This window comes from Engraulis encrasicolus, chromosome 9, assembly GCF_034702125.1.
Source record: "Engraulis encrasicolus isolate BLACKSEA-1 chromosome 9, IST_EnEncr_1.0, whole genome shotgun sequence".
NCBI classification, from domain to species: domain Eukaryota; kingdom Metazoa; phylum Chordata; class Actinopteri; order Clupeiformes; family Engraulidae; genus Engraulis; species Engraulis encrasicolus.
Genome location: NC_085865.1, coordinates 38,333,447 through 38,360,648, shown reverse-complemented (window position 1 = coordinate 38,360,648; position 27,202 = coordinate 38,333,447). Strand labels below are relative to the sequence as shown.

Here is a 27,202-nt window from a genome sequence, read left to right as displayed (position 1 = left end):
GTGACAAGCCAACTTTCAAGTAAGACCTCAAAACAAACATGAAACCTGACCCTGGTAGTCAAGGGAAACATTTTTGCCCTCTGCAAAAACCTACCAGCCGACTCATGTCACATGGGATTCCATGTGCTTTTGTACACGCCAGCAATAAATGTGCTTTTGTACACACCAATAATTATACTCCTGCTTTTTTCTATCTTGATTGAAGTCATTGAGTAATATTTTATTTGAGTAATATCATCAAAGGGATGATCCAAAGCACGATTCTGTACAGAAGTTTTATAAATGTCTTCTTATGTCTTTCCATTATTTCCCCACTCGACAACTCCTCCCCAAACAAGCCCAGCCCAGCCACCATGTTTGACAAGCCATCCACAGTCTGTCGTCACCCAATACACCCAGCTCCAGTGGAGGGGAGGCCCTGTCCCTGTCCAGGCCAGGCAGGGGGGCCGGAGCGGTGACAGGGTCACGGTAAGGCTCGGTCATCGGTAGTAGCTGACGAAGGACTTCTCCAGCATGAAGAGGCGTCGGTTGGAGGTGGGCTGCGGCTTGAGGCAGTGCGGGTCCACAGCGAAGGGTTCGAAGGGGTCCAGGAAGAGCTGGGGCAGCGGCAGCTTGAGGAAGCGCGTGAAGCCTAATAGCAGGGGGCGGTAGTTCAGCGGAGGCAGCACAATGCCTGCGTCACACCAGGAGAGAAGATTACAAGTTATCAAGTTATCTTCAATGTGATGGGGCTTGTCCAAAACCCATAGGTTATCATTATTTACTTAAACAACGGTATACTGCAATCAGAGACGTAAATCCTAGAAGCTGGTCAATTAACCCATGTAAAGCTAAACTTGAGGATAGTGGAAAGTCATCTAATAGACGCAGCTCTCATTTTCTTATCCAAATGATGCCTGCCGGCTATCTATTACCAGATTTACCACTTCCTGTAGCCTGACTTATCACTTAAACAAAGAATCTTCTGTAAGAGTAAGATACATCAAGCACATTCTTTTAATGGATCCATGTGACGGCAGGTGAATGCCCCTTTAGGAGACCTTCGGTAAGGAGACCTTTGGAGACTTTAGGTTGACATGAGAATAAATGGAGTTCTCTTAGGGCTGTAGGCCTAGATAGCGGTAGCAGACGTCTTGTACAAGCCACCACCAAACACCACAGAAAGAGAAGAAAGAGGAGGGCACCCCCTTAGGAGACCAAACTTGAGCACACTCTTTTGCATTGGATGGGCGGAATTATCTTTCTCTAATAGAAGATTCTTGGACTTAACAGATTTACACATGAGTTGTAAAATCCAATCAGCTTGTCACAGCAGAGCCATCTGACAGAACCCAACACCAGTCATGCAAAAGGAGACGAGAGGAGAAGAGGAAAAGAAGTTAAGGGATTAGAAAAGAATGGTGGAGAGCAGAAGGGAGAGGACAGCAGGGAAGTGAGGTGGCAGGTCCTCTGGCAGCTTTGACCGAGCCCAGGACAAAATCGCCTGAGAGGGCCACCCACCCAATACATACATACAGTGTAATGAGGACTTCATGCTGGCCCCCCTCTCTCCCTGGGTCCGGGACAACTGACCCATTTGTGCCCCCCTTGTCAGCTTCCCTGCGAGGGCGTGGGTGGGGGGCAGTTATCAAGGCTACGGGTCAAGAGGGCGAGGCACTCTGCTCAGTTCTGTCGATGCTCTTGTGTTTCCAGCGGATTATGTACCGTGAATGTCAGCGTCCGGACTCGTGTTTCAACTTACTGAATGAGAAGGGCACACAGGAGACCTGTGAAATGGCCCAGGGTTGGAAGGTCAGGAGGGAGGGATGTATGGATGTATGGATGTATAGATGGATGGATGGAGGGAGGGAGGGAGGGAGAGAACAAGTGAAAGAGTGAAAGTCTCACCTCTTGGCACACGTGTCCTGGTCATGGTGTACATCTCCCCGAGTCGCTGCATCGGCTTGGGCCTACACACAAAATACAGACACACACAGAGCTGACATACTCGGTACGTGAAGAATAGATTTTCAAATACAGTAGGCAGTCAGATGTGGCAGCAAAACGCCAGGCTACAAATGATGTACAGTAGGCCTATGTGTGGTGTGTGTGTGTGTGTGTGTGTCTGCCGGTGTGTATGAGGAAGACAAAGATGAAAAAGAAAAAGTTGAGTTTTTTTTACATGGGAGGCAAAGCTGGGATCAGCACGGCATCCTTCTCCCGTCTCAGAGGCAAGAGCAGCTGGGTTTGGGACTCCTCAATCTCCGGAACAGAGCAGTAGAAGTTCAGCACGTCAGCCAGCGTCACGCCAGTCTTCAAGCTCAGGACACCCTGGTCCCGGTTCTCTTTCTGTTGGGCACAAAAGACGGAGTTCAGAGTTCAGACCGACAGAGAATCGTGGCGGTGCCCGTTCCCACATCTCATCTCGAACCGGGTGGCGTGTTCACGCCACAAGTCTGAGCGTTCGGTAACCGGGAAGTTGCTTCGCAATACGAACCAAAAAAAACCAATTCTCTGTGGACCGTGACAACAACGTGGCCGTCAGCAGGTTCATCCGGGTAACACATGGTCACATACAACAAGTTCAGAGCCTGGTATAAATGCGGGTGGTTTGCAAGTAATTACTTCTACTAGTTCTGAGAATAACTGAATTGACTCCAGCATCGTTCTGGTTGGCCTGAAAACAGCAAAAGAGCAGACACAGGGCCCTCAGTTCAAGAGGATCAGTCCAGGGGGGGCACTGTGGCTCAGAGGGCTAAAGAACTGTACCATTACACACCGCGGACCCGGGTTCGATTCCAACCTGAGGTCACTAACCAATCCTAACCCGCCTCTCTCTCCCTGTTAGCCTCCTGTCACCAGAGTCTGGAGGTGCTCTGCCACACCGCATATAGCACCCATATCACATACTGTCAGCCTAGTGTGGATAGGGACCAAGGCTCCAATACAGCATGGGTCATTTCCATGGCCTACCCCACATTTTTCTCCCTCTCCTTTCTCCCTCTCCTTAGTTTAGCTGTTTGACAACTACACTTGAGCAATATAAATTCTTGCTAGTTGGAGTTTGTCAGTGGGTGTTTGGGGGGAGGGGGGTATCTGTGACGCCTTCAGTTTTTACTCAACGGAACAACAATTTGCTGAGTAATCCAAGAGCACATCTTGGCTTTCCCAACCTCGGTTCTGCTAATAAACACCCGCATACTGAGCATACTGAACATACCCCAACACGGGGGTGGAGATGGCCACAGGAAGCTTAGTGCGGCATGGACAATGTGATGGATAGGTGCTGTCTGATAGCGTGGGAATTCCCATGCTGTCATGTATGCTCGTTCTGATCTGAAGGACACTTGGGGCCCTAGCTGAAATCCTGGACATCCAAACACAGAACGGAGAGGGAGCACAATCAGGGCTGAACTGGCCATCTGGATAGCGGGCATTTCTTCCCTATTTTTAAAAATTAAAAAAAAAATCTGAAAATAGGGGGAGACGAGGGTGCGGGGCCCACCAGTGAGTCAGTACTGCACCGCTAATTATGAGGGGCCTCTCTAATCCAAAAGTGCCCGGGTCCTATTTCTCCCCCAGTTCAGTCCTGAGCACAATACATATTATTGAATATACAAATGAAAAGTTGTGGTTTTGTTTACAAATCCACCATGGTGACACCAGGTTTGAGACTAGCAAATGCAATGCCCTCTACCATGGCCTCCCCCAGTCCCAGATAGCACGTCTGCAGTTGGTGCAGAATTCAGCGGCTCAACTTTTAACTGCCACTGGGCAGCATGACCACATTGCTCCTGTCCTCTTCTCTCTGCACTGGCTCGCCATCTGTTTTAGAATCCAATTCAAAATATTTATCTTGTGATAAAGCCTAGCAGTAACCAGGGGTCCGTATCTCGAAAGCGTCTTTGCTAACGACGGTAGCAACGTCCTTTGTAAGAGCGACTCAAGTCTCTCTCGACAGCGACGCTCACCACTAAATCCAAGGGAATGGTAAGACGGTCTTCAGACAGTTTTAAGACGGTTAGCAACGACAAGAATCGAGAAACGGACCCCAGATTAGTTGTCTGATGGAATTATGGGGCATTAACCCATTGATGCTGGATGTTGCGTTGCGCAACATTGCCCTGGCGCCTAGAGCTGACTGACGCAAAATTCAGGCTCATAAGATTTGAGATATTTATATTAAAGAGGTTGGCATGTTAGGGCTAAATTAACAGTGCTTCAGAGGCTGAGATATTCAGGTTTATATAAGTAGAAAGTACTATTTCCCAAAAAGGGCTTAGGCTTTTAGCACCCATTTCTGCAGGTGCTTCAGGCATCAATGGGTTAAATGATTAATTTGCTTTTTATTTTAATGGAATTGTGCATACAAAATGTGTGCTGGATTTGTGCATTGTGGATTGTGTGTATGCAGAGCCTCTAACAACATTGACCCTCCACGCCCAACTCAATGCATACAATGTAATGAGGACCCAGTTATGGGCCCCTTGTCTTCCTGGGCCAGGGACAACTGACCCCTTTTTCCTCCTTTGTGTATGAATGGATATGTGTCATCTGATATAAATATGGAACAAGGAATTATAAATTTTTTGTTTGTTTTGTTTCCTTTCTATTGCCTACCTTATACTTCTCAATCCATTCATTGAGGAATTCGGTGGCTGAAATCCTAAGACTCTGCCACATGCCCAGTTGGTTATTTTTTTTCAGTTGCCAGGTTTTAAACTCTTCTGTCACTTTTGTAACATCCTCGTTGAGTCCCGTCCTCTGTAGCAGGGACAGCACAGTCTGACTGAAAAAGAGAGAAAGTGTTTACCAGTAGTAAATAGAAATCAAAAGTATTTTCAGGAAAAGTTAGCTGTCATTTCACCATGTGGTTCTATCGAATGAGTAGCCAGGGTTGTGTGAAAGTATTGTCATTTAAATACATAGTAGTGGAGTCAACAATAATCAATTCGGCAATGCAATGCAATGCGGGGCATGGACAATTCAATTCAATGCGGCAAGTTCCAGAATCGATGCAGCATTTTTTTTACGTTTCAATTACTTCTGTGGATATTTCAGGAGCAAATTAATGTTAAATTAAATAAAAGCACTTCATAGCATTGAAAACTGCAAGACTGATGCAGAAAACAGCCAATAAAATGTTGCTCAGTATCTGACTACTTTTATTGCCTCATCATGACTGATAAAACATTTGCTTTGCTTTCAGTAGAAATGTAATGCATTGCAATGCATCGTAGAATTGAATCGAATCGAATCGAATCGAAACGCTACCTCCCGAATCGTAATCGAATCAAATCGTGAGGGCAGTGCCAATGCACACCAATAATAAATAGTAAACTTAATTTTGTAAATCTATAGCATCTAAATAAAATTTAGGTAATACAATTGAAAACTTTGCTACATTTGCATACATTATTACAAAACAATTCACAAATAAGCTCTTAAAATAGAACTCTGTGTCTGGATAACTGAATATTGCAACATCTTTTTTATCTTTTGTTGTGCTTGTATACTGCTGTACTCTGTATTCCCCCCACTCTGTATTTTGCTATGTATGCTGTGCTATAGATTTGCCAGATGTCTATAAAGTATGTAGAATCGCTCTTGATTTAATTACAACACTAGCACATGAGCTACATAGTGTATACATCACTTATTCCACTGCACCGTTGACGTAAACGGGTAGATGACGGATAGGCAGCAAAAAACATTTTTTTCACAAAACATTGTTTATGAGTGAAAAAAGTATATGTCTACGTAGTGCAGCAATTAATCTTTCAAAAAATCCAAGTGGTCACAATGTTGGTCTATTCATTGATTATTTATTTACGTTGATAAAGCAATTTGCTGAAAATGTGTCCTTTGGTGTGACGTTAAGAAATAAATATATTAAGTAATGTAGAAATGGCTTGATGGAGTTTTATGAACATTGTTACACTCTTCATATTTATTGACATTTTTTAAAGTCTTAATTTAATGAGGAATTACCATTTAAGTATTTTTTTCCCATTAGATGTGAGATTATTAGAAACCTTCGAGGAAAAACAGGGATATCTTTCTTTTAAATGTTCAAAATTGTCAGAATTTATACTAACTTTTCAGGGACGATAATTTGTTCTTCCCTAATGCAATATTCAGTGTTTATCAAACATATTGTTTAGCTCAAACAAATATTTGAGCATTTAAAACATGTCACACCGTAGGACATTCATGTCACGCTAAAGGACAGAAATGCAAAACTGAGCCAGAAACAAATATATCAACATGATTATTTTGTCTTTTGATCATAATATAATGTTGTAGTCAATATGGACCTACACTTTACACTCATAAGTCTTTGAATCGTCGATTATCAGCCTATCGTAACTCTTAATGACAGCCATGCGGTCATTGAATGTAACCTGCAGAGCTCATGAGACTCATACTGAAGGGTGACCTTGGCATGACCATCACACTTTTGTAGGTATGCTATGACTGTCACACCATTGAATCTGTAGTGTGTAGTGGCCAGTGCCTGTTTGGTATCTCAAGCTGGACAGCACATTTATGCTGTATATTGAGCTCTCCACAGCATACTTTATTCATCTATACTCCTCTATATACTCTCTCACTGACCTTTCCTTCACTATTACCGTTATATTTTATGGTTTCAAAGCACCATTAATGACATTTTATATCATTTGACAGTATCTAAAATCAACAGTAAATATTCATCAACAATGCATCAAAGTATAAATTCCAAAGGCCAATAAAGGAATAAGTAATTTGAATACACAATATTTATCTAGTCAAACAAAAAAAAACCCAACAAAAATGTACTAGCAGTTGTTTTAAAAGCTATTTCTCAAATATCTAGTCCATTGGTGTGACCTGTTTGTCCTTTGGTGTGATACTCCAAAGTGTCACACCATAGGACTTTTACCATCACACCATAGGACTTTTACCATCACACCATAGGACTTTTGAGCTTTTGAGTTAATTTAAAGCCATGTCGTTGCCAACTGAAATACAATTTCACCTTTAGTAAGATGCATTTTCATACATCTACATAAGAAAAAAATATGAAAAATATACACTATTGTCAAAATGTATTTTATGGCTGTCACACCAAAGGACTACAAAACTAATACATCTTGTGGTAGCAAAACATAATTGATTGACTGAAGAACTCTGAGAGAAAAATCTAAAATCCACCCTTGCCATTGGCTTCTTAAGGGTCTAAAGTCACAATTTATGTACCGCTGGAGCTTCAACAATAGATAATTATCCACAGACTTAACCAAAAAATGATGTCACACCACAGGACATTATTTTCTGCGACAAAGTTTCATAAGTCCATACGGTCTCAGAAAAACAGGAAAAAAATTAAGCATTGCCACTTGCTAACATAGACACCTTGAAAAAACATGCGAGGGTTGTTTAGACAAATGACTGAGCTTTGATTATTTATTTAAAAATGTTTTAATATGGAGAACCAGGCTTGCCTCAGTCACACCATAGGACAAATGTGACATTTGACTCAAAATTAAGTATACTTTTTTAAGCTCTGGATTTATTACACATTACTTTTTCACAACAACGACATTAGTTTAATCATTTAAAGCATTGACAATTTTGAAAGCATGAATTTACTTAATTTTAAGAGCCTGCGACAGCAAAATTTACACGTCACGTCATCTACCCAAACACACTATAAGAGTAGCCTACTTCTACCTGAACTTTAAACACTTCTGGTATTTGCTAATAGGTTTGGACAAATGTAATGTAATGTAAATGTAATGTACTGTAACTGACTGGAAGCCCAGCTGAGTGTAAGCCATGATCACAAGCAGCTCCACCATGAAAACAGGGTCGTCAGGACACAGGCACACCAGCAGATTCAGCAGCTCATTGGCAAACCGATGGTCAGACACAGTCTGAAACACACATACACACAGGCACGCACGCACACACGTGTATGCACACATATAAGCACATGTGTATGTACTCACACACACACACACACACACACACACACACACACACAAACGCACACGCACGCATGCACGCATGCACGCACACACACACACACAAACACACACACAAGCTGTTATAAGGTCATGGTCACACACAGACATACACGTAGGCAGCCAGTTAAATACAGCATTAACATGAGTGAACGATATCTAATACCGACAGGGACATTTGACGTCCCAAGATACTGCATCTGAAGCGTGTAGCTGTCCTGGATTACACAGAGGAATAGTCACTGACAAGTAGGATCGGCTTGTCAAAAATACACACGCTTCGCGTCTTCGCTCTGTCACGCGCTATTCCTCGAGGATTTTCTCGCAGAACGTTACGGCCTACTTACAAAGATACGACATGAACACTCGTTGGATGTGGTGAGTGTGATGCAGTAATTGAGCCAGCCCACTAGTTCTTTGAAGACCATGTTAGAGTCTGCCTTGCTGTCAAATGTCAAAAGTCAGATTCTGAGAAAGGGCCATGGTGGCCCGGAACGTCGCCACATGTGCTCTCTAGGCACATCTCTAGTTATCAGGCACATTCCCATGTTGGGTGATGCTGTGGTTGAGAGACAGCCCACTAGGCCCTTGAACATAATGTTACAGTCCGCCTACTGCAGCCACTGCATAGAAAAAAACAGTATGGTGACTTGTTACTCGAGTCTATCATATATTACCATGTTACTATGTTTTCATCAGCCGAATCTCACGGACATCTAATGTTTAACCGGGTGTGGGTCAAAAAAGGGGTCTAAGAAATGGTTGTGGGGGCCCACAATGTCAAACTACAATACATGGATTAAAAATGGAGCTCATCGGTGTGCGTTTCATCTTTGCCTTTACTTGCTAACAATGTTATCATCAGGTACGCTATTAGAATTACAATTAATAGCCTGCTATCTCTGATCCTACCATGTTGATCTTGATGTTATGTAATTAGGTTATGTTACGATCACACCCAGACGAATTTGTGTGTATGTTTGTGTGTGTGTGAGTGAGTGAGTGAGTGAGTGAGTGAGTGAGTGAGTGAGTGAGTGAGTGAGTGAGTGAGTGAGTGAGTGAGTGAGTGAGTGAGTGAGTGAGTGAGTGTGTGTGTGTGTGTGTGTGTGTGTGTGTGTGTGTGTGTGTGTGTGTGTGTGTGTGTGTGTGTGTGTGTGTGTGTGTGTGTGTGTGTGTTTAAAAGGGTGCACTCTGTAATATTTTTAGTAGGCCTAGTTTATTTCCAGAATCCATGCTGCCCATTCACAAATGTTACCTTTTTCCATGAATACTTCACCATCAAGTAATCATTATGACTGGGAAAATGATACTTTTCATACATGAAAAGGAGGCTCTTCTTCACATCAGCCATTTTGAATTAGATTTTTTAGCTGCAAAACTTACAGTGCTTTGGTCATACCAATAATTATTAGTTCATTATTTAGTAGATTTATGAAAATATGAAAATCAGCAATAGGCAGCACAGTTTCAATGAGCAGCATAGTTGCAATACCTACTCTGGCCACCATCCTACACAGTGCACTTTTAAAGTACTTTAAATCGATTTCTTAGTTGTGATATTGTGCTACAGTAATTACATATTGTATTGTATTGCATTGCATTGTATTGTATCCTAATCTAGTAGTAGGAAATGGATCGCACTCAATGTTTCTTCTTTCTTGTTGTTTTCTTTTATTTTAACATTGCAGGGACTGACATGACAGACGTTTCGGCTGCACAGAGCCTTCTTCAGTGTCACCCTGAAGAAGGCTCTGTGCAGCCGAAACGTCTGTCATGTCAGTCCCTGCAATGTTAAAGTAAAAGAAAACAACAAGAAAGAAGAAAAATTGAGTGCGATCCATTTCCTACTACTAGATTAGGCTACTTCAGAGACGCACCAACAAGACGGAAGAGCGCGGTGTGTGGAAGATAACATTGTATTGTATCCTACCATGCTGGCTGTGATGCTGTGACAGAGGCAGCCCACCAGGCCCCTGAAGACAATCTTAGGGTCCTGCATGGCGCCCTGTTCGCAGAGTGTGAGCAGTGCGGTCATCAGCTGCAGCTTCACGGTGGCTGTGGCGTCCTGCATCACCTCTAGCACCTGCTTGGCAAAGTCATCAGCACACAGGCTCTCAGGGATGCTCTGCAGTGCACACACATGCACATACACGCACACACACACACACACATACGCACGCATACGCACGCACGCACGCACACACACACACACACACACACACACACACACACACACACACGCAAAGATCAGTTATTCACATATTTACCCCTACAATAATACATTTGGGTTAAACTGATGAAACTGAGATGAAATGAAACGCCTCACATTTTGGACTGGGTAGAGGCTCTTGAACCACGGCTCTTGAAGAAACTGCTTGAGGAACCTGGGGACGACCGGTGATGGAGTGCGCTCAGGTGGAGGAGAGGGTTGCTTAACTCGCTTTCTAATTGGTATGTCCTTTACAGGGGGCAGGCTCTTGCGAGGTACCTTAAATGAATGAATGAATGAATGAATGAATGAATGAATGAATACATAAATAAAAAATGTATACCTCCACACACTGTATGTGCTATGTATGCTATACTATGCATTTGCTATGCTTTAGATAAAAGTGTCTGTTATATTATGACACAATCTAATGGAAGTGACTAACTAACAAACAAACAAACAAACTAACTAACTGACTGACTAAATAGCCATTGTGCTTGTTGCCGCCTAACTCTAATTGAGGCAATATTCTGTATCTATGTATGCTACTAGACACCATAATTTCCTCCGGGAACAATAAATGTGACTCTACTCTCCTCTCTCCTCTATGTGAGCAAATGATCAGCATTGTAAATTGCTGTGTTTCCCTCAGGCCTACATTTTGAGCTAATTTACAGCTACATCACACCTTTTTACTGGCATGTTTAAAAAGCAACACGGCCCTCCTCATCTAGAGGGAAATCAAGGAAACCAACCAGGATACATTCAAACACAGACACCAACACAGTGACTACACAGTAAAAACAGTGATAATACAGTATAACTCCAAAAGAGCTGAAATTAAGTGTGTTTCAAATAACATTTGCTCCCACTCAAAAACAACGCTGATTTTACCCTTTGGTCAATATAACATTTTCAGACTTACTTCTACTCAATATTGTATAAATATTACCACTGGCATCAGTTACAGTAATCATCTCACTGTTGAGTTGAAATTACACTGGCCATCTGGAGAATTTAACACGAACCATCGACTCACTGTTAGCGCTATAGTAATTTGACTCTATCTGAAGTTAGCTCACTCCATTTTTTTTTCCCCCTGCGTATACAGTCAATAAAATGAATAGCATTCAATTTTCCATTCTCTCTCTCTCTCTCTCTCTCTCTCTCTCTCTCTCTCTCTCTCTCTCTCTCTCTCTCTCTCTCTCTCTCTCTCTCTCTCTCTCTCTCTCTCGCACACGCACACAGACACACATCCACACACAAACGTACTGGCGTCTTGGATTTGACAGTTGTCTCCTCCTCTTCCACCACTGCTGCTTCCTCTTCAGCAGGCGTCTCCTGCTTCTTCTTCTTGGGCCCCTTGCTCCTCTCCCGCTGCTCTGCGTCCTGGTAGATCAGGCGTTCCAGAAGCTCCTCGTCAGAATCCTCCGCTTCCGAGTTCTCCTCGTCCTCCATGAACATGGTGGAGTGCTCGGAGTTGGTGTCCGAGAAGTCCCGGAGCTTCCATTCCTTTGTGGGCTCGGTAGGAGAGGGCGTCGGAGTGGGCTGCTCCTCCTCCTCTTTGGGCCATAGCTGCTCCACCAGCACTGAGTTGGGGACGAAGCCCAGGTTCTTCTGGCATGCCGTCTGTACGAACAAGAACACCGGATGAACAATGTTGTTAACTTAGGCCTTGGTTGCTCGTATGCAATTGTTTCTTTGTCAAACAGATATTTTTGTATCCATTTACATATGTTGATCCCGTTTGCACAGCATTTGGTTCACCATTGTGGGATTTTAGAACTACGGGGCCAGAATTCTATTCACACAATCAAGTGAACCTGACGAAGCGCAAGGCGAAACGCGTTGTTCACCTACACTAAATAAAAAGCAGCAAAATCAAGTCCACCAGTGTGCGGTGATCCTTCTTGTTTACTGTGGATTACTGATGACTGCACTTCACCAGCACCTGGAACCTGGCTGTGTGTAGGAGTTTCAGATCTTTGATCACCATATTTATGTCGGCATTATCAACAATGACTTCATGATATCATATAATATACTCTATGAAAACCTTTTACCGGTACTTAAAACTGGCCCTGGCGACAGCAGGCGCCTACTGCACAATCAAGTGAATGATACAGCACAGGCCATAGCTAGCTGCATGTGCGTACATGGATTGTACACATGTAGATGTAGCATTCACTAATACTCACTTTTGTTGTGTCAGTTGTTTCCTGGTCTGTTTGGTCCATTATGAGTGTTGACCTCTGGGCCTCACTGTGTTTGGGGAAGAACCCCTGACTGAAGTCCGGTTCTGCTACAGGACGCTCTCTTTCGTGTGTTGGGGGAAACATGATGTGGTGCAAATCAAACAAGTCCTGATCTGGAATCTGCAGACAGAGATACGTGCAGTAAGTACACTTAGGGTGAAAATAAAACTAGAAAACACACTTTCCTCACTGCCAACTTGGGAAGAGGAACTTTGGGGGGATTTTCCCCATTCAACATCCCGATTGCCAATGAGATGACCTTTACATTGTGCTATTGGGAGATGTTGAATAATACTTGGCATTGAGCCTTGCGTGACAAGGACAAATGGCATTGAGCCATTTCAAGTCACCAGGACAAAAGCAACAGGAAAGGACCGGAGAAACTATTTTGACTTGCACCTTCATATATATTCAGGTGCATATATTCCCCGTAAGCAATACCCCAGTATGTATCTGTAAGCAGTTTTGGGATAAAAGTGTGTATGTATTATAAAACAGTATCTCTACCAGTTTTCACATTCTCTCAGTTACATGGCATACACAATTCAGGACTGAAGTTAAGGCTCAAGACATTATAGATTGTAGTACAGTTACTATAGGGAGGAAAAACATATTCTTACATCAACTTTGAAGGGCTCTTTGTAAACAAGTTTCATGTAGGTGTCAAAAGCCTCTTTCTTGACTTGCTGCCTGAAGGCTTTACTTCGCTTCCTGGCCTTACGCTTGATCTCTATCTCCCCCTGCTGGAGGTTTTCCAGATCTTTATTCCGCAGCTGCAAAGCCACCAGGATCTGAGGACAGATAGTGAGATAGATAGAGAGAGAGATAGATAGATAGATAGATAGATAGATAGATAGATAGATAGATAGATAGATAGATAGATAGATAGATAGATAGAGAGAGAGAGAGAGAGAGAGAGAGAGGAAGGGAGGGAGGGAGAGACACAGAGAGATTTAGACGTATATGGCTATGCTTGTAAATACACCCTTTTGGGCCTTTGGTTTATACAAAAACAGTAGTTTTAGCACCCAAAAGCAAAATAATTAAAACAAAACTGCAGCTCTATAAAATACACCTGTTTCAATAGTGATTTTTAAAAATCCAAATCTTGTGTAAACGGGATCAAAATGTGTAAACAGATAAAAGGAAAAAAAATGTCTGCATATGTGTAATCTAAGGCCTTAGTTTAACATTTTTTACTCAACACCAAAAAGCCCACTTGCTGACAACTACACTGGATAACATGCCTTGAATGATGAATGAAAATCTTAACCGACAGACAAAGAGATGAAGAGGGTGGCAGAATCTTACTTTCTGAACCTTGCATGTGCACCCCTGCGCACCGCCACCAAAATACAGGATAAACAGTGGCGTTGGCTCTATGAGTAACTGTGTATGTATGCAGCTGGTTGGATTAAGTTTGCGGCAGTTTGTGTACATCCTGAAAAGCTAGCAGTGACAGTTTTGTATTGTGTTATTGTTCAGTATACCTCAACCGCACATGTGTATGCATGGCACATGGCATGGAGAAACTCACTGGATCTAGTGCTACATCGTCCTCGCAGGAGTACAAAGTGGCCCGGCCCATCCTGTCGGACAGAAAGGGAGGTTTGGGTTGTGCATTGTACAGTACTGTAGCTCTCCATTATCGAATTTGTGAAGACACAAGTAATACTCAGTAAAAACACGTAGAGTTAATATAACTCTTAGAGGGTGAATCCTGAATGAATCCTGTTTCAGATAACATTTCACCCCACTCAAAAATAGTGTTGATTTAGCAACTTGGTCAGTGTAACATGTCCAGAGTTATCTCTACTCAAGATTGTGTAAATATTAACAGCTGCATAGTTGAAATAATACTGGTCAATTGCAGAATTTTATTTAGAATTTTGACTCCACTGTTATTTGTATTGTACCGAGTATTTGAATCTGAGTGTAGTAAATACTTGGAAATTCTGACACCCCATTTTTTTTTACTCTAGTAGTAGAGTAGATTAACTAAATTACTACCAAAGCAAATAAAGGAGGCAACACTGTGTAACATTTGGGATTCCTACCTCTGTTTGATTTGGCTTGTAGCTTTGCGAGGTATTGGCAGGTCAGAAAATGCTGGCTCCACTTTCTCATAACCCTGGGCCTGCAGGTGGACAGTTAGAAAAAGAACAGTGGGAAAAGTTGATCTTATCTTACATCATCGCTATTGTTTAGTTTTCTATGTGATCAGAACATTCAAGGCAACACGAGTCCAAATCTTAAATTCAATTGTATATTATATATTTTATTGTCTCTAATCTGCAGCATCAATATACTGTATAATACACAGTACAAAACATACCAGTGTTAATATAACTCTTAAAGAGTTGAAATTAAGATTACATTTGGTCCCACTCAAACATGGTGTTACTTTTACTCTTAAGTCAGTTTTTCAGAGATACTGTACTCTTAAGAGTTACTGTACTTCTACTCAATACTGTGTAATATTGTGAGCTGTACAGTTGGAATAACACAGTCCACCAACACCATTTTACAGTGACTTTTGACTCCACTATTAAGAGTAATTTATGTACTGTAAAGTTACTCTGATATACTGACAACCCATTGTTACTATATCTATAGCCAGCCGGTCATATCGTGCTACACACTTATAGTTTTCCTAGTATTCAGCTCCCCCTCTCCTCTATGTATTCTGCCCTACAAAGGCAAAGTGCAGTAACTACGCCAACACTGACACTGAGAAAAATGCCTTCAAAGTCTTGATATTAGGTTAGATATTCTAGTTACTGCAAATGTTCATAACAGTATCTCTAAAACGGGACACATTTGGACAATAAGACTTTGTCACAAGACACAAGAGGTGTAATATAGACCATTTTCAGTCTAAACTCAATTTTGGCAAAATATGTAGTTACTGCACTTTGCGTTTGTAGGGCAGAATTGTATTCCGTATTGCTATTCCATTGCTTTACCTGGAGTGGAAGGTCCTGGGGCATCACCTCAGACGTGCTGATATAGTACAGGTCTCCTCTGATGCCCACAAGCAGCTGCTCGGTCTGGGCCACGAAAGCTAGACATTCTGGCTCAGTAAGCAGTGGCAGAGTCCTGGAGAGAAAAAAAAAGTTTAACAAAGAAAAAACACGGACATCTGTGTCAAAAATGTTTTGTGTGCAGGACTAGCAAAGTCATATGAAAACTGAAAGTCTGCATACCAAGCTTGAGAGACACAAAACAAACATAGTCTTTCATGTTACACATCTCTGCCACCCCCCCCCCCAACCCCCTTACACACACAAAACACAAACAAAAAACATACCTTACCAAACGATTGTCCTCATCCCAAATTCGTACAGTGCCATCTTCACTGGAGGAGGCAAACACTTTGAGCTGAAGATTCACAGACAGACCTGGAAATGCACATTTGGAAGTGGGGGGGAAAGTGGAAGCGTATCAAATATTTATTTTCCCCACTGTATAGACCAAACCTATGACAAAACATAGTTGTTACACGTGTACAGTATGTCGTATGTTTTTACTTCTCAATCTCAATTCTCACTTCTACTTAATACACCTTTGTTTCTCACGGCTGTTGCAGGGATATCGTCCACAGTTCTGAAGTATTTGGCCATTAATATGCATGATTCAGGTTGTGCTTTTCGTGGGCTAAAGTGTGTCACCAAACCACCAGCATACTTCACTGCAGTCATATCACATCACATCCCATATGGGCTCAGCAAGACATCCTGTGTGTGTGTGTGTGTGTGTGTGTGTGTGTGTGTGTGTGTGTGTGTGTACGCATGCATGTCTATGCATGCGTACCGTACATGCGTGTGTACATATTAGGGATGGTACAAACCGCACCGAAAACCGAAACCGTACAATTCACACACCATACCGAACCGTAAAATGCAGTCCGTGGCAAATCGCAATTCATGTACTGTCCAGAAAAATATGTAAAACAGAGATTCTAGGAGTATCTTGTCCAGTCTCTCTGATTAACAAATTAGCATATAAGACCAATCAGAGGATGACACAATTAAAATCACACCGTTTTCACATTATAAGCCTATACAAACCATATGTAGGATATTTAGTGATAAGTCTGATTCTATTAGCCACTTGAAAGAGGGCATTTGGAACGCTCAGACAGCGCACATCAGCTGACGACAGCTGATTCAACTTGCGCATCATCACTTTATAATTGCAGTTATATAAATATGGATATTGAACTTCGGCTTTTTTCGCACACCTCAGCTGGCAGGTGCGTCGGAGATGGCACCATGGGTCACTCAGCAATACTTTAAAGAAACTCCCGCACATTGACCATTTCGCTGTTCTTTCTTTAATTAACAACGTTTCGTTACTAGACCTTCATCAGGGCCTGATGAAGTTCTAGTACCGAAATGTCGTTTATTAAAGAAAGAACAGCGAAATGGTCAGTGTGCGGGAGTTTCTTTAAACTATAAATATGGATATGAAATATGAACTAAAAAAAAAGAACCGTAGAGAACCGAAAACCGTGACCTTCATACCGTGATATGAACCGGACCGTGAATTTTGTGAAACGTTCCACCCCTAGTACATGTGTGTGTACTGTACTGTACTGTACTGTGTGTATACTGTACCCGTGATGCTGCCTAAGTGGTCCTCTTTGGGCGGGTGGTCCATCCTCCTCCTGTGCTCCATGTGATAGTAGGCCAGGCTGTAGGTGGCGTTCTCGGGCTCCTCGAAGGTCAGGGCCAGCAGGGGCCCCATGAGGCCCAGGTGGAGGGGGGGCTGGCCGCAGTACACGCTCATGTGCAGGTTCAGGCACTCCTCCGCGTAGAGGAACACCCTCCACACCAGCACGGACAGGTCTTTACCTGGTCAACGCCAAGGGCATAAAGTCAGGATAAAGTTAGCCGATTTAGTACAATCCGTGTGTGTGTGTGTGTGTGTGTGTGTGTGTGTGTGTGTGTGTGTGTGTGTGTGTGTGTGTGTGTGTGTGTGTGTGTGTGTGTGGGTGTGTGTGTGTGTGTATGTTGTGTGCGCGCATGTGTGTGTGTGTGTGTGTGTGTGTGTGTGTGTGTGTGTGTGTGTGTGTGTGTGTGTGTGTGTGTGAGTATGTGTGTGCGCGCGCGCGCGTGTGTGTGTGTGTGAGAGAGAGTATGTGTGCGCGTGTGTGTGTGTGTGTGTGAGAGAGAGTATGTGTGCGCGTGTGTGTGTGTGTGTGTGTGTGTGTGTGTGTGTGTGTGTGTGTGTGTGTGTGTGTGTGTGTGTGTGTGTGTGTTGTCATTGCATCCTTGGCGGTCATGGGTAAGCAGCTAGGTCGCCAGACTTGTACACCAAAGGTGGCCTGTTTGAGTGCTGACTAAGCAGGTTGATGGGGAAGGGTGAGTTACTAACCTGTTAAAACACAGCCTTCTAAATGATACATTTATTGTTACCAGAATGGCAATGACCGAGTCGTAGTGCATTACTAGAGGCCCTGTGTTATGTCATAGTCATAGAGTAATATTATGGTAATTAACCTTTCAATGACTATTACAGCGTGCCTCAGATGGTACGGCATGCATTAAGGGGCTATGCAGTGCAACCCCACCCCACCCTCCTCCATGAATAAGGTACCCAGAGCATGGTACCGTCCCGCTGCACTGCTCCCTTGAGGCGCAGCTTGTGGCTGCCCCCGGTAAGGCATGAAGTAATGTCTTTGCTGGGTCACAATGACAATGGGAGTTCCCCCGGTGGGCTTTCACGGCTTTTACACTTCTTGAATTAAATTACTGTTGAATATTATGGAGTATTTGGTAGCACTTCATATACTGTATAATAAACATCCACTACAAATTGTTAATTAATTATTACATCAGTTCTGCTTACAAATACTTTATTGTCGTTTACGGAAACATAAAACATAGTTAATCTGTCAGCTTGTTGTGTTAGTCACCTGCTGTGAGGAGGTAGTTGTTGTCAGGGTACGCCTGCATGACGGTGACATCTTGGCCCTTGTGGACCGGCGTCCTGAACTGCACTCTCTTGGTGTGTAGCTTCAGCACACTCAGATATCCTCCCCGATGTCCCACCATCACCAGGCATCTAGTGCACACAGGCCAAGAGTCAAGACACACTCACAGACAGCTAGTGATCATTAAAGACACACGAACACGGCATAGCATTCAGACTATTCAACCCACAGGACATACTGTAATTGTGTATACAGAGATACAAACACATCTGTGCAACATACTGTAGGTGGCTGTCTGACAGTGACACACACACACACACACACACACACACACACACACACACACACACACACACACACACACACACACACACACACACATATACACACACACACACACACACACACACACACACACACAATGATACACACACAGCGACTACACACAGCACACACTTGTTTTTGGGGTCGTTGACGTATTTGGGCTTCTTGGAAGCCTTGCCTCTCTGCTCCTGCAGGCTCCTCCACTCCGCCAGGGCCGTCTTCCTGTCCGGCATGCTGCTGTAGAGCACCATGGAGCAGGCAGGACCGGGCCCCGAGTCCTGGCTATCCCCCTCACCCAGGCCTGGCACAGAAAACAATACAATGGTTACACCCAATGATACAGTATATTCAAGTCAGTGGTTACACCTTATCTGACTGTCTCTGTTAAATTAAAGGTGCACTGTGTAGGATGGTGACCAGAGAAGGTATTGCAACGATGGTGGTCATTGAAACGTTGCTGCCTTTTGCCAAATTTGATGTTATATGAGTATTTACTGAATAATAAACTAATATTTACTTGTATGACCAAAGTACAGTACGTTTTGTGGATAAAAATGTCTATTTCTGGAAATTGAAAATGGCGGACTATGGGGAAAATCCCCATTTTCTTGTATAAAAAAATTCCATTTTCCCAGTCATATTGGATACTTACAATTCGATGGTGGTGGTAAGTATTCATAGAAAAGGTAACATAACATTACATAACAATGCATCACCATGCAAAACAACGTGCATATACTATCAGAGATTGAAAGATTCTATCTTCCATCTATTCCAGTGGTTCTCAACCTTTTTTTTTGAACAAACACCCCCTTGACCTCATCATAAGCCTACCAACGCCCCCTTGACCTCACCATAAGCTTACCAATGCCCCCCTTAATATTGAGTAATGCAAAGTCAGAGTCTGGAGCTCGCACTCAAAAAAGACTTGAAAAGAGATGCCCAAATAAAGTGGGTTTTTAATGATTTCACATATGCCGTGCTATATTTACAAAAGTGCAAAATAATTGCACTTAATATTGAGAAATAAAATAAGATAAAAACTAATGCCCCCAAATGGTAACTAAGCCCAGACCCCACTCTTCTCAACACCCCCCTAGGGCTCCCTAACGCCCCCTGGGGGGCTGTGCCGCCCCCGTTGAGAAACACTAATCTATTCTCTCTGATAGTACCATACCTAATTCGGCCCACTGGCCGGCGTCCTGCCCCTCCCCGCTCCACTTGCCCACCACAGTCATGGGGTTGGAGAGGGCGTTGGCCGTTAGCACCACCCCGTCCTCAGTCAGGACCAGCACGGCCTCCTTGGGCAGAAAGTAGTCGGCACACAGCACCCTGCTGCTCTCCAACCTCAGCCCAGTGAGGACGGCCCCTGTCCCGGCCGACACCAGGGTGACGTCCCTGTCCCCGTGGACGCACAGCACGCGAGCCGGGTACGGAGGCGGGTAGGGCGTGACCAGCATTTGCCGGACGGGTCCTGGACGGGGCTCTTTGGTGTTGAGCCTGCAGTGCAGGTGGAAGAGGCTGGTGATGGTCCAGAGGTCAACGCCCGAGTTGGAGAAGGTGAAGAAGGAGCCTGTTGTTTTTGCAGAGACGTATAAAGAAGAAGGGTAGCACTTCACAATAACCTTCCGCAAAAATAGTTAATGAATAGTTAACTAATAGTTAACTAATGGTTTACTGTACATTTGTAGTTACATAAATAACACTTACAAAGTCAATGAACAAAATTCAAAAGACACCGCCCACTGCTCACTTTTCTTACTTTATTTTTCGGAGCGAACAACGCGTGTCGCCCAGTGCGTCATCAGGTTCGCTCTATGCCAACCCCCATTACCCAGGTGTACAAATAAAGTGCCACATGATCACATGATTCCTTGCTACCAATCTTGTGCATAGTCTCAACTAACCCCATCCCCACAGGTGCGTAAAGTAGGTAAAACATGATCAGTCCATGCAGGTTAGGGCGTCTTCTTTGTCCAATAAGAAGGGGCATGCCATGCCATCACAACAATGTTTTTTCACATCAATGTCCCCATGCAAAGGCTATATACAAAGATAACATAATTCCATCAGTTACATTCAGATAGGCCAATAAATATCACAGAAAACAGTCATAATGTCACATATTCATCAATATTACACAAATCCAGTAAATTGAATTCAGATAGAAAAATAAGTCCCACAGAGTTAAGGCATAGCATCATGTCTTCATCATGTCATACCCACAAACCTTAAAGTTGTAGCAGAGCCATGGATTCGGTCCTTGTAGTGTCTGGCTATTACATACTCCATATTACCATTTCTAATGGAGGCTTTATGTTCGGTTATTCTTAATTTTAAGTTCCTTTTTGTTTGACCGATATACATAAGGCCACAAGGGCATTTTAGCATGTAAACTACATGGGTTGAGACACAATTGATAAATTGCTTAATGTTGTACTTCTCGCCTGTGTGAGGGTGGGTGAAGGTTTTAGTGTCCATTGTGTTGGAGCAGTGAGCACACTTTCCACACCTATAGTTACCAAAAAGAGGTTTAGACAGCCAGCTGGTAGTACTAGGAGTAGGTACTTCTTGGTACATAGAACTGACCACAAGGTCTTTGATGTTTTTTCCCCGTTTGAAGCTAAATCTGGGTTTGTCAGGTAGGTGATTCAGACTCGGGTCACATCTCAGGAGTTTCCAATGTTTATTTATAATTCTTTTCACCTGTTTGGAACAAGTGGAATACTCGGAAACAAAAGTGACGACACTATCAGACGTCTTAGGAGCCGGGTTCAATAATTCATTCCTTTTTTTGTGGGAGGCCCTCCCCCTCGCCTGGTCAATCACAGTGTCATCGTACCATCTTTCTCTGAAACGTTTTGCCATGTCATTAGCTTTCACCTCAAAATCCTCATCATTACTATAGATTCTCTTTAGTCTTACAAACTGACCATTTGGGAAATTATTTACTATATTGTCAGGGTGAAAACTGGACGCATGAAGGATAATATTTCTGTCAGTTTCTTTCCTGTAGATTGAGGTTTCAAGTATGTTGTTATGGAGAGTAATTTCAAGATCAAGAAAATGAATTTTGGTAGAGCTGTACTCATGGTGAATTTTAAATTAGGATGTGTGTCATTGATGTATTTATTTAAAAGGCTTAAGTCATGTTCGGAGCCAGTAAAATCCAATAGAATATCGCCGATAAAATGTTTAAATATTAAGAGGTCGTCTTTAAAGGGATTATTGTTAAATATATGCCTCTCCTCCCATAGCCCCATAAATAAATTTGCATAGTTGGGTGCAAATGGGGAACCCATACTTGTGCCCTAAACCTGTAAGAAATATTTGTTATTAAAGATGAAATAATTTGATTTCAGAACAAAGCTGGTCATGTTTAATAGAAGTTCAGTAGGCAGGCTATCATCCTGTGATTCAAGGTAGTGGGCCATTATTTCCAGACCACCTTCATGGGGGATGTTTGTGCACAAACTCTCCACATCAAATGTAACCAGATAAACATTATCAGGGATGGTGATGTTAGACAATAACTTAAGCACATCCCTGGTGTCAGAAATGTAGCTAGGGAGTGTTTTAACAATATCTTTGATGACAACATCCACAAATTGACTCAGAGGTTCAGTTAGGGAATTTTTACTGGCAACAATGGGTCTACCAGGAGGGTCTGTAACCTTTTGTGGACCTTAGGCAGTAGGTACAACACAGGTGTGACAGGATGAAGAACTCTCATTCTGGTTCTTTGACAACTTATTTTCAACTGCATTATTAAGTAACATATCTCTTTCTTTTATGAATTCATCCAAAGGGTTCATTGACAAATGCTGATAAAAAATATCATTATTCAGTTGTCGCAGAGCTTCAGCAGCATAGTCTTTAGCATTTTAAACTACAATAGCCCCACCCTTATCTGCAGATTTTACAATTATATCAGTATTTTCCCTTAAATTCATCCAGTGCCTTTCTTCTGTGCACAAGGATTCCCTTGAACTTTGACACTTACAAAGTCATTAATATAGATTTATTATTCATTACATAAAAATAATACATGTAAGTTTACTATTAATTTATTAAAATATTAACAATGACTTAAGCATAATAAAACACTTATAAACTATTAACTAATTTTTACTTAACATATTACAACTACAAAATGTACAGTAAACCATTAGTTAACTAATTATTAACTATTTGTTAACTATTTATAGCGGAAGGTTATTTTGAAGTGCTACCAAGAAGGAGTATAGTAATTGGTGCTGTGGCGCACTGCATAGACCACCACCCGCAACATATACATGGGGACCTGGGTTCGAATCCACCCTGGGACACCCCCTGTACACTGTAAAACATTGCAGGCCATTTTCCCTGCTGCCTTCAGTTTGTAAGTTAACTCAATTCAAAGCTTTCTGAAGTTCAGTTAACTTACAAACTTAAATGACTAGTTCAGTCAATTTCAATATGCTGTTGTATTGCTCACGCTACCCTTGACTTGTCAGTACCCGGTGATGCCACATTTCTGGCTAAGCCCTTTCCAAGATATGAGCTATTCTAATCAGGGCAGCGTTTGTTTACATTTAAAACATTTTTTAACATAGGCCTACTCCAAATATTTTCCCAAAAGGTACCGCTGTTTGCTAGTTGTCTGCTGATGTTTTTGGGAATATTTTTTTTTTTTAAATTGAAATGTAAACAAAGTGCTGCCCCCATTACAATGACCAAGATCTCGGAAAAGGCTGAAGAAGTAGAAAAAAAAACCTCACGTACTGACAAGTCCAGGGTAGTGTGAGCATTACAACTGCATGTTGAAATTGACTGAACTGGTCCTTTAAGGCAGCAGGGAAACTTACCTTTTTAGGTTAAACTGGCAACAATGTTTTACAGTGTAGCAATGTGGTGTTAGGCACCTTGCTCATAGACACGTCTGTGATGGGTGACATGGTATTCAAACCCTGCAAACTTTGAGGTCAGTTCCAATGCTTAAACATGTTGTCATTTAATGTTTATTGCACCATGTCCCAACCAATAATCTCCTTTCCCGCCAAATGAATATGAAGTTTTGTTGCCAAACGGCGTATCCACCATTTTTGACTTCCATTTTATTTTTTGGAAATGACTGTTCAGAAGTCCTATCATCTCTGTGTGAATTCTTGCCATTCAAATAGTTTGAGAACATACTTTTCCAACATGAAATGCATTTGCAATGCAATTGAATTGCATGCCCATTGCCCAATGCAAAAATGTCAATTACCCAAAATGTTCAAAAATGCATATATGTCGTTTTTGCAACAAAGTTCTGCATATATTTGCTACTACCTGTATTGTCGGGTCCACCGATGGCCAGAGGCGGGTGTGTGCCCGGTACCCTGAGGTTGGTCATCTCGTCCCCCTCCTCCAGAGACCAGCAGCGGAGGGTCTTGTCCTCGGAGCAGGACAGCAGGTAACCAGTGGTGGGGCAGCACAACATGGATGTCACCATATCTACAGGGGACCAGGGTACAAAGTTTATATGGACTATACCACTGACACAAATGCCATCCTACAGTACTGTAGGTGGTCTTGCTACAATGCTTCCAGAGCAGGTTCTTAGGTTGAATCTTGTATGAATTTTGTTATAATACAGTATTAACAAGAGCAAACAGAGACGGCACCCTGGGGCCCTGTTACATTCATTTACTACTATATGAATAAAGCACTGATGGGTGTGTGTGCGCGTGTGTGTGTGTCTGTGTGTGTTAGCCGAAGAGTTTTTGTATGACTCAAACAAACAAACAAACAAACAAGCAAACAAGCAAACAAGCAAACAAACAGGCCAGGGTAATTGCCTTGTCCAGTCTCGTCAGGTAACAGACAGGGTGATTAAAATATGTCCCAACCACCCCTCATTCAATTGGCATGGCAGGTATAATGGATGCCAACTAGAACATTAGTAAACGTTAGTAGAACACTAGTAAACCTCCCTCCCGAGGGCTGAGTGTCAGTACAGTATCAGTCACGCTGAGCTGAGCTATTGATCTGGACGGTAGCAGTATCGTGCTGTACCTCCCATGCCCGAACTGGAGTGTTGACTGGTAGGTGGCGTGTTTGAGCCCCCAGATTGGCGAACTAGCGCAGATCACCTCAGTTACACAGGGACACCTAACTGTTTGACACATGACACGTAAAGCGTCTCCATAAAATGTTAAATGTCTCCAATTGACTTTTTAAAGCCCCAGGTGCCAATCTCTGTATGCAATGTACAATTCACTCTCACCTGTGTGGCCCACCAGTGTAAATTTAAGCTCCCAGTCTGGGCCCCAGACTCTGATGGTTAAGTCTTTGGATGCGGAGACAAGGAAGTCCAGCTGAGCGCAGTGGGCTATTCCAGTGATGTCCCTGGAATTCAAATACAATATGATTTAGTGGATATTGGGTGATAGTAATAGTTTATTTAATGTGCTTAGTGTTTTTATCACCTAAACACACACACAAACACAAAAACACACACACACACACACACACAGATATAGAAGGCTCTTGCAGTCGCTGTTGCAATTGCTTGGATTTGATTCTTATACTCAACAAACCTAACAACAGCTTTTTAATTGCTTTCTTGTGTGTGTGTGTGTGTGTGTGTGTGTGTGTGTGTGTGTGTGTGTGTGTGTGTGTGTGTGTGTGTGTGTGTGTGTGTGTTAAGCACAATAAATTAACAACAAGCAATTAGAATATACACACCCTGGATGTAGGACCTTCCTGGCCAGTATCTCGCCCTTCTTGATGTCCACCGAGGTCACCGTGTTCCCGCAGACGGCAAACGCCCGGAAGCCATACTGGGACCCCTGGTGGGAACCCAGGGCCAGCTGGGTGAACCGCTGCCCCTCCAGCCCTTCCACCACCCTCACCTGGCACACCATGTGGGTGAGGCACCACAGGCACACGTTCCCCAGCCCGGTCGTCACCACCTCGATGGGGTTGTCGGTGACCATGCACGCCCTCACGTCCACTGGGTTTTCGGCCCGGGCCAGGGGCCGCAGGTTGGTGTCGAGCAGGTCAAAAACGGCCCCGGGGCCCCAGCCCACCACCTGGCCAGGGAGCTGAGACACTGTGAGCCCCAGGTAGGGAACGGTGTGACGGCGCCCCGGGGAGGAAGGCTCTCGGATACTGCCATCAGTGTTGTAGAAGCACACGCTGGAGAACCTGTTTGGGCCGTTGGAGTGGAGGCTTATGAAGAAGTCTAGCCCTTTGCCACACGTGATGTGGCGTGGAGGTTTGTCACAAGGTACATGGTGCAAGTGTCGGAGGCCGTGACTGATAACTTCATGCTGCACATCCTGAGTTTAGGACGGGTGACATGGGGAGACAAGGACAAGTTATTTTAGTCTTAAAATTATCATTAAATTGGCTTGTTAACATGTGATGTGCATGCCATTATCATTGCACAAATATTGAAAAAAATATATTGCATCAAAGGTCCATGTGTGAGTCTATTAGCTTTGTTTTCCATTCTAATTCTTTAACCAGTGTTGGGAGTAACGCTAAAGTAATCAGTTACTGTAATGCATTTCTTTTTGCTGTAATGCAGTAATGTAAGGCACTGGGGGTGGGGGGGTTAATATATACAAGTTACATTGCATGTAACTTAAGTTGCAATTCATTTTTACTGTTAACTGAATAGTCATGGTGTTCAGTGTGGTGGACCAGAAAAAGCTATCCCTGATCCTGCTGATTTTTAGTCTGCATGCTGCTGAAACACCTCCTGGATGGGAGATGAGCGATGATTCATTTTGATTTGATTGAGTTTGATTTACACTGTAAATTGTCAGATCATATGTATTTATTTTGGCAAGAGTAACGGAATGCAAAAGGAATGCAAAAGTAATACTTGCCTTACATTTCAAATACGGTATTAGGTCTAGGCCTAAGTGGTTACTTTGAAAAGACAGTAACAACACGTTATCAAATGCATTACAGTTTTTGGGTAGCCTAACTTGCCCAACTTTGTCTTTAACGAAATACATTCAACACGGTACTTCACCCCAGGCCCAGTGTTGACACTATCTGCATCTTGCGATGAATCCGAAGTTATGGAGGCTTGGTCATCTGTTGACAATAACATTTTGTCTCTGCAACTCGCTGTCCCTGCTGTTTCCCTATCGGCTGCGTAATCCAGAAGTTGCGCAGGCTCGTGGGGTGACAGTCCTGTAAATGTTTACGCAGGACTCGTGAAGCTAGAAGTAGTACACAGGAAAGACAACTATGCACAGTTTGTGCTACACGCATTTTCATCACTAGTCAAACTGATTTTTACGCTGAGAAAGGCACACTTACGGATTTTTAGAAAGGTTCAATTGACGCGTCTCATCTCAGCAGCAATGGGCGCTGCTTTGTGGATCGCTTGCGCCGACCGTAACCATGACAGAGACCGCCAACGTCGGACTGAATGACCGGTTTAACAGCAAAGCTTTTGGACTCATTGTGATGGTCCACTGTGTCTCTGACAACCACTAGTGCT

General features: G+C 43.0%; 1 protein-coding gene across 1 annotated transcript; it reads right to left on the bottom strand.

Moving 5' to 3' along the window:
• Positions 1-199: 199 nt before the first annotated feature.
• wdr97 (WD repeat domain 97) lies at positions 200-27,200 on the bottom strand. Its single transcript, XM_063207102.1, has 23 exons — positions 27,019-27,200; positions 26,726-26,889; positions 25,426-26,021; positions 24,965-25,086; positions 24,028-24,192; positions 19,892-20,287; positions 18,847-19,015; positions 18,373-18,521; positions 17,072-17,308; positions 15,763-15,853; positions 15,419-15,551; positions 14,510-14,589; positions 13,990-14,041; positions 13,073-13,243; positions 12,396-12,572; positions 11,470-11,826; positions 10,315-10,476; positions 9,919-10,113; positions 7,777-7,898; positions 4,600-4,768; positions 2,162-2,328; positions 1,888-1,949; positions 200-673 (listed from the first exon to the last, which is right to left on the bottom strand). Exons 2-23 carry the CDS (start codon positions 26,804-26,806, stop codon positions 480-482), a joined length of 4,047 nt encoding a protein of 1,348 aa, XP_063063172.1. The 5' UTR covers positions 26,807-26,889; positions 27,019-27,200; the 3' UTR covers positions 200-479.
• Positions 27,201-27,202: the final 2 nt, after the last annotated feature.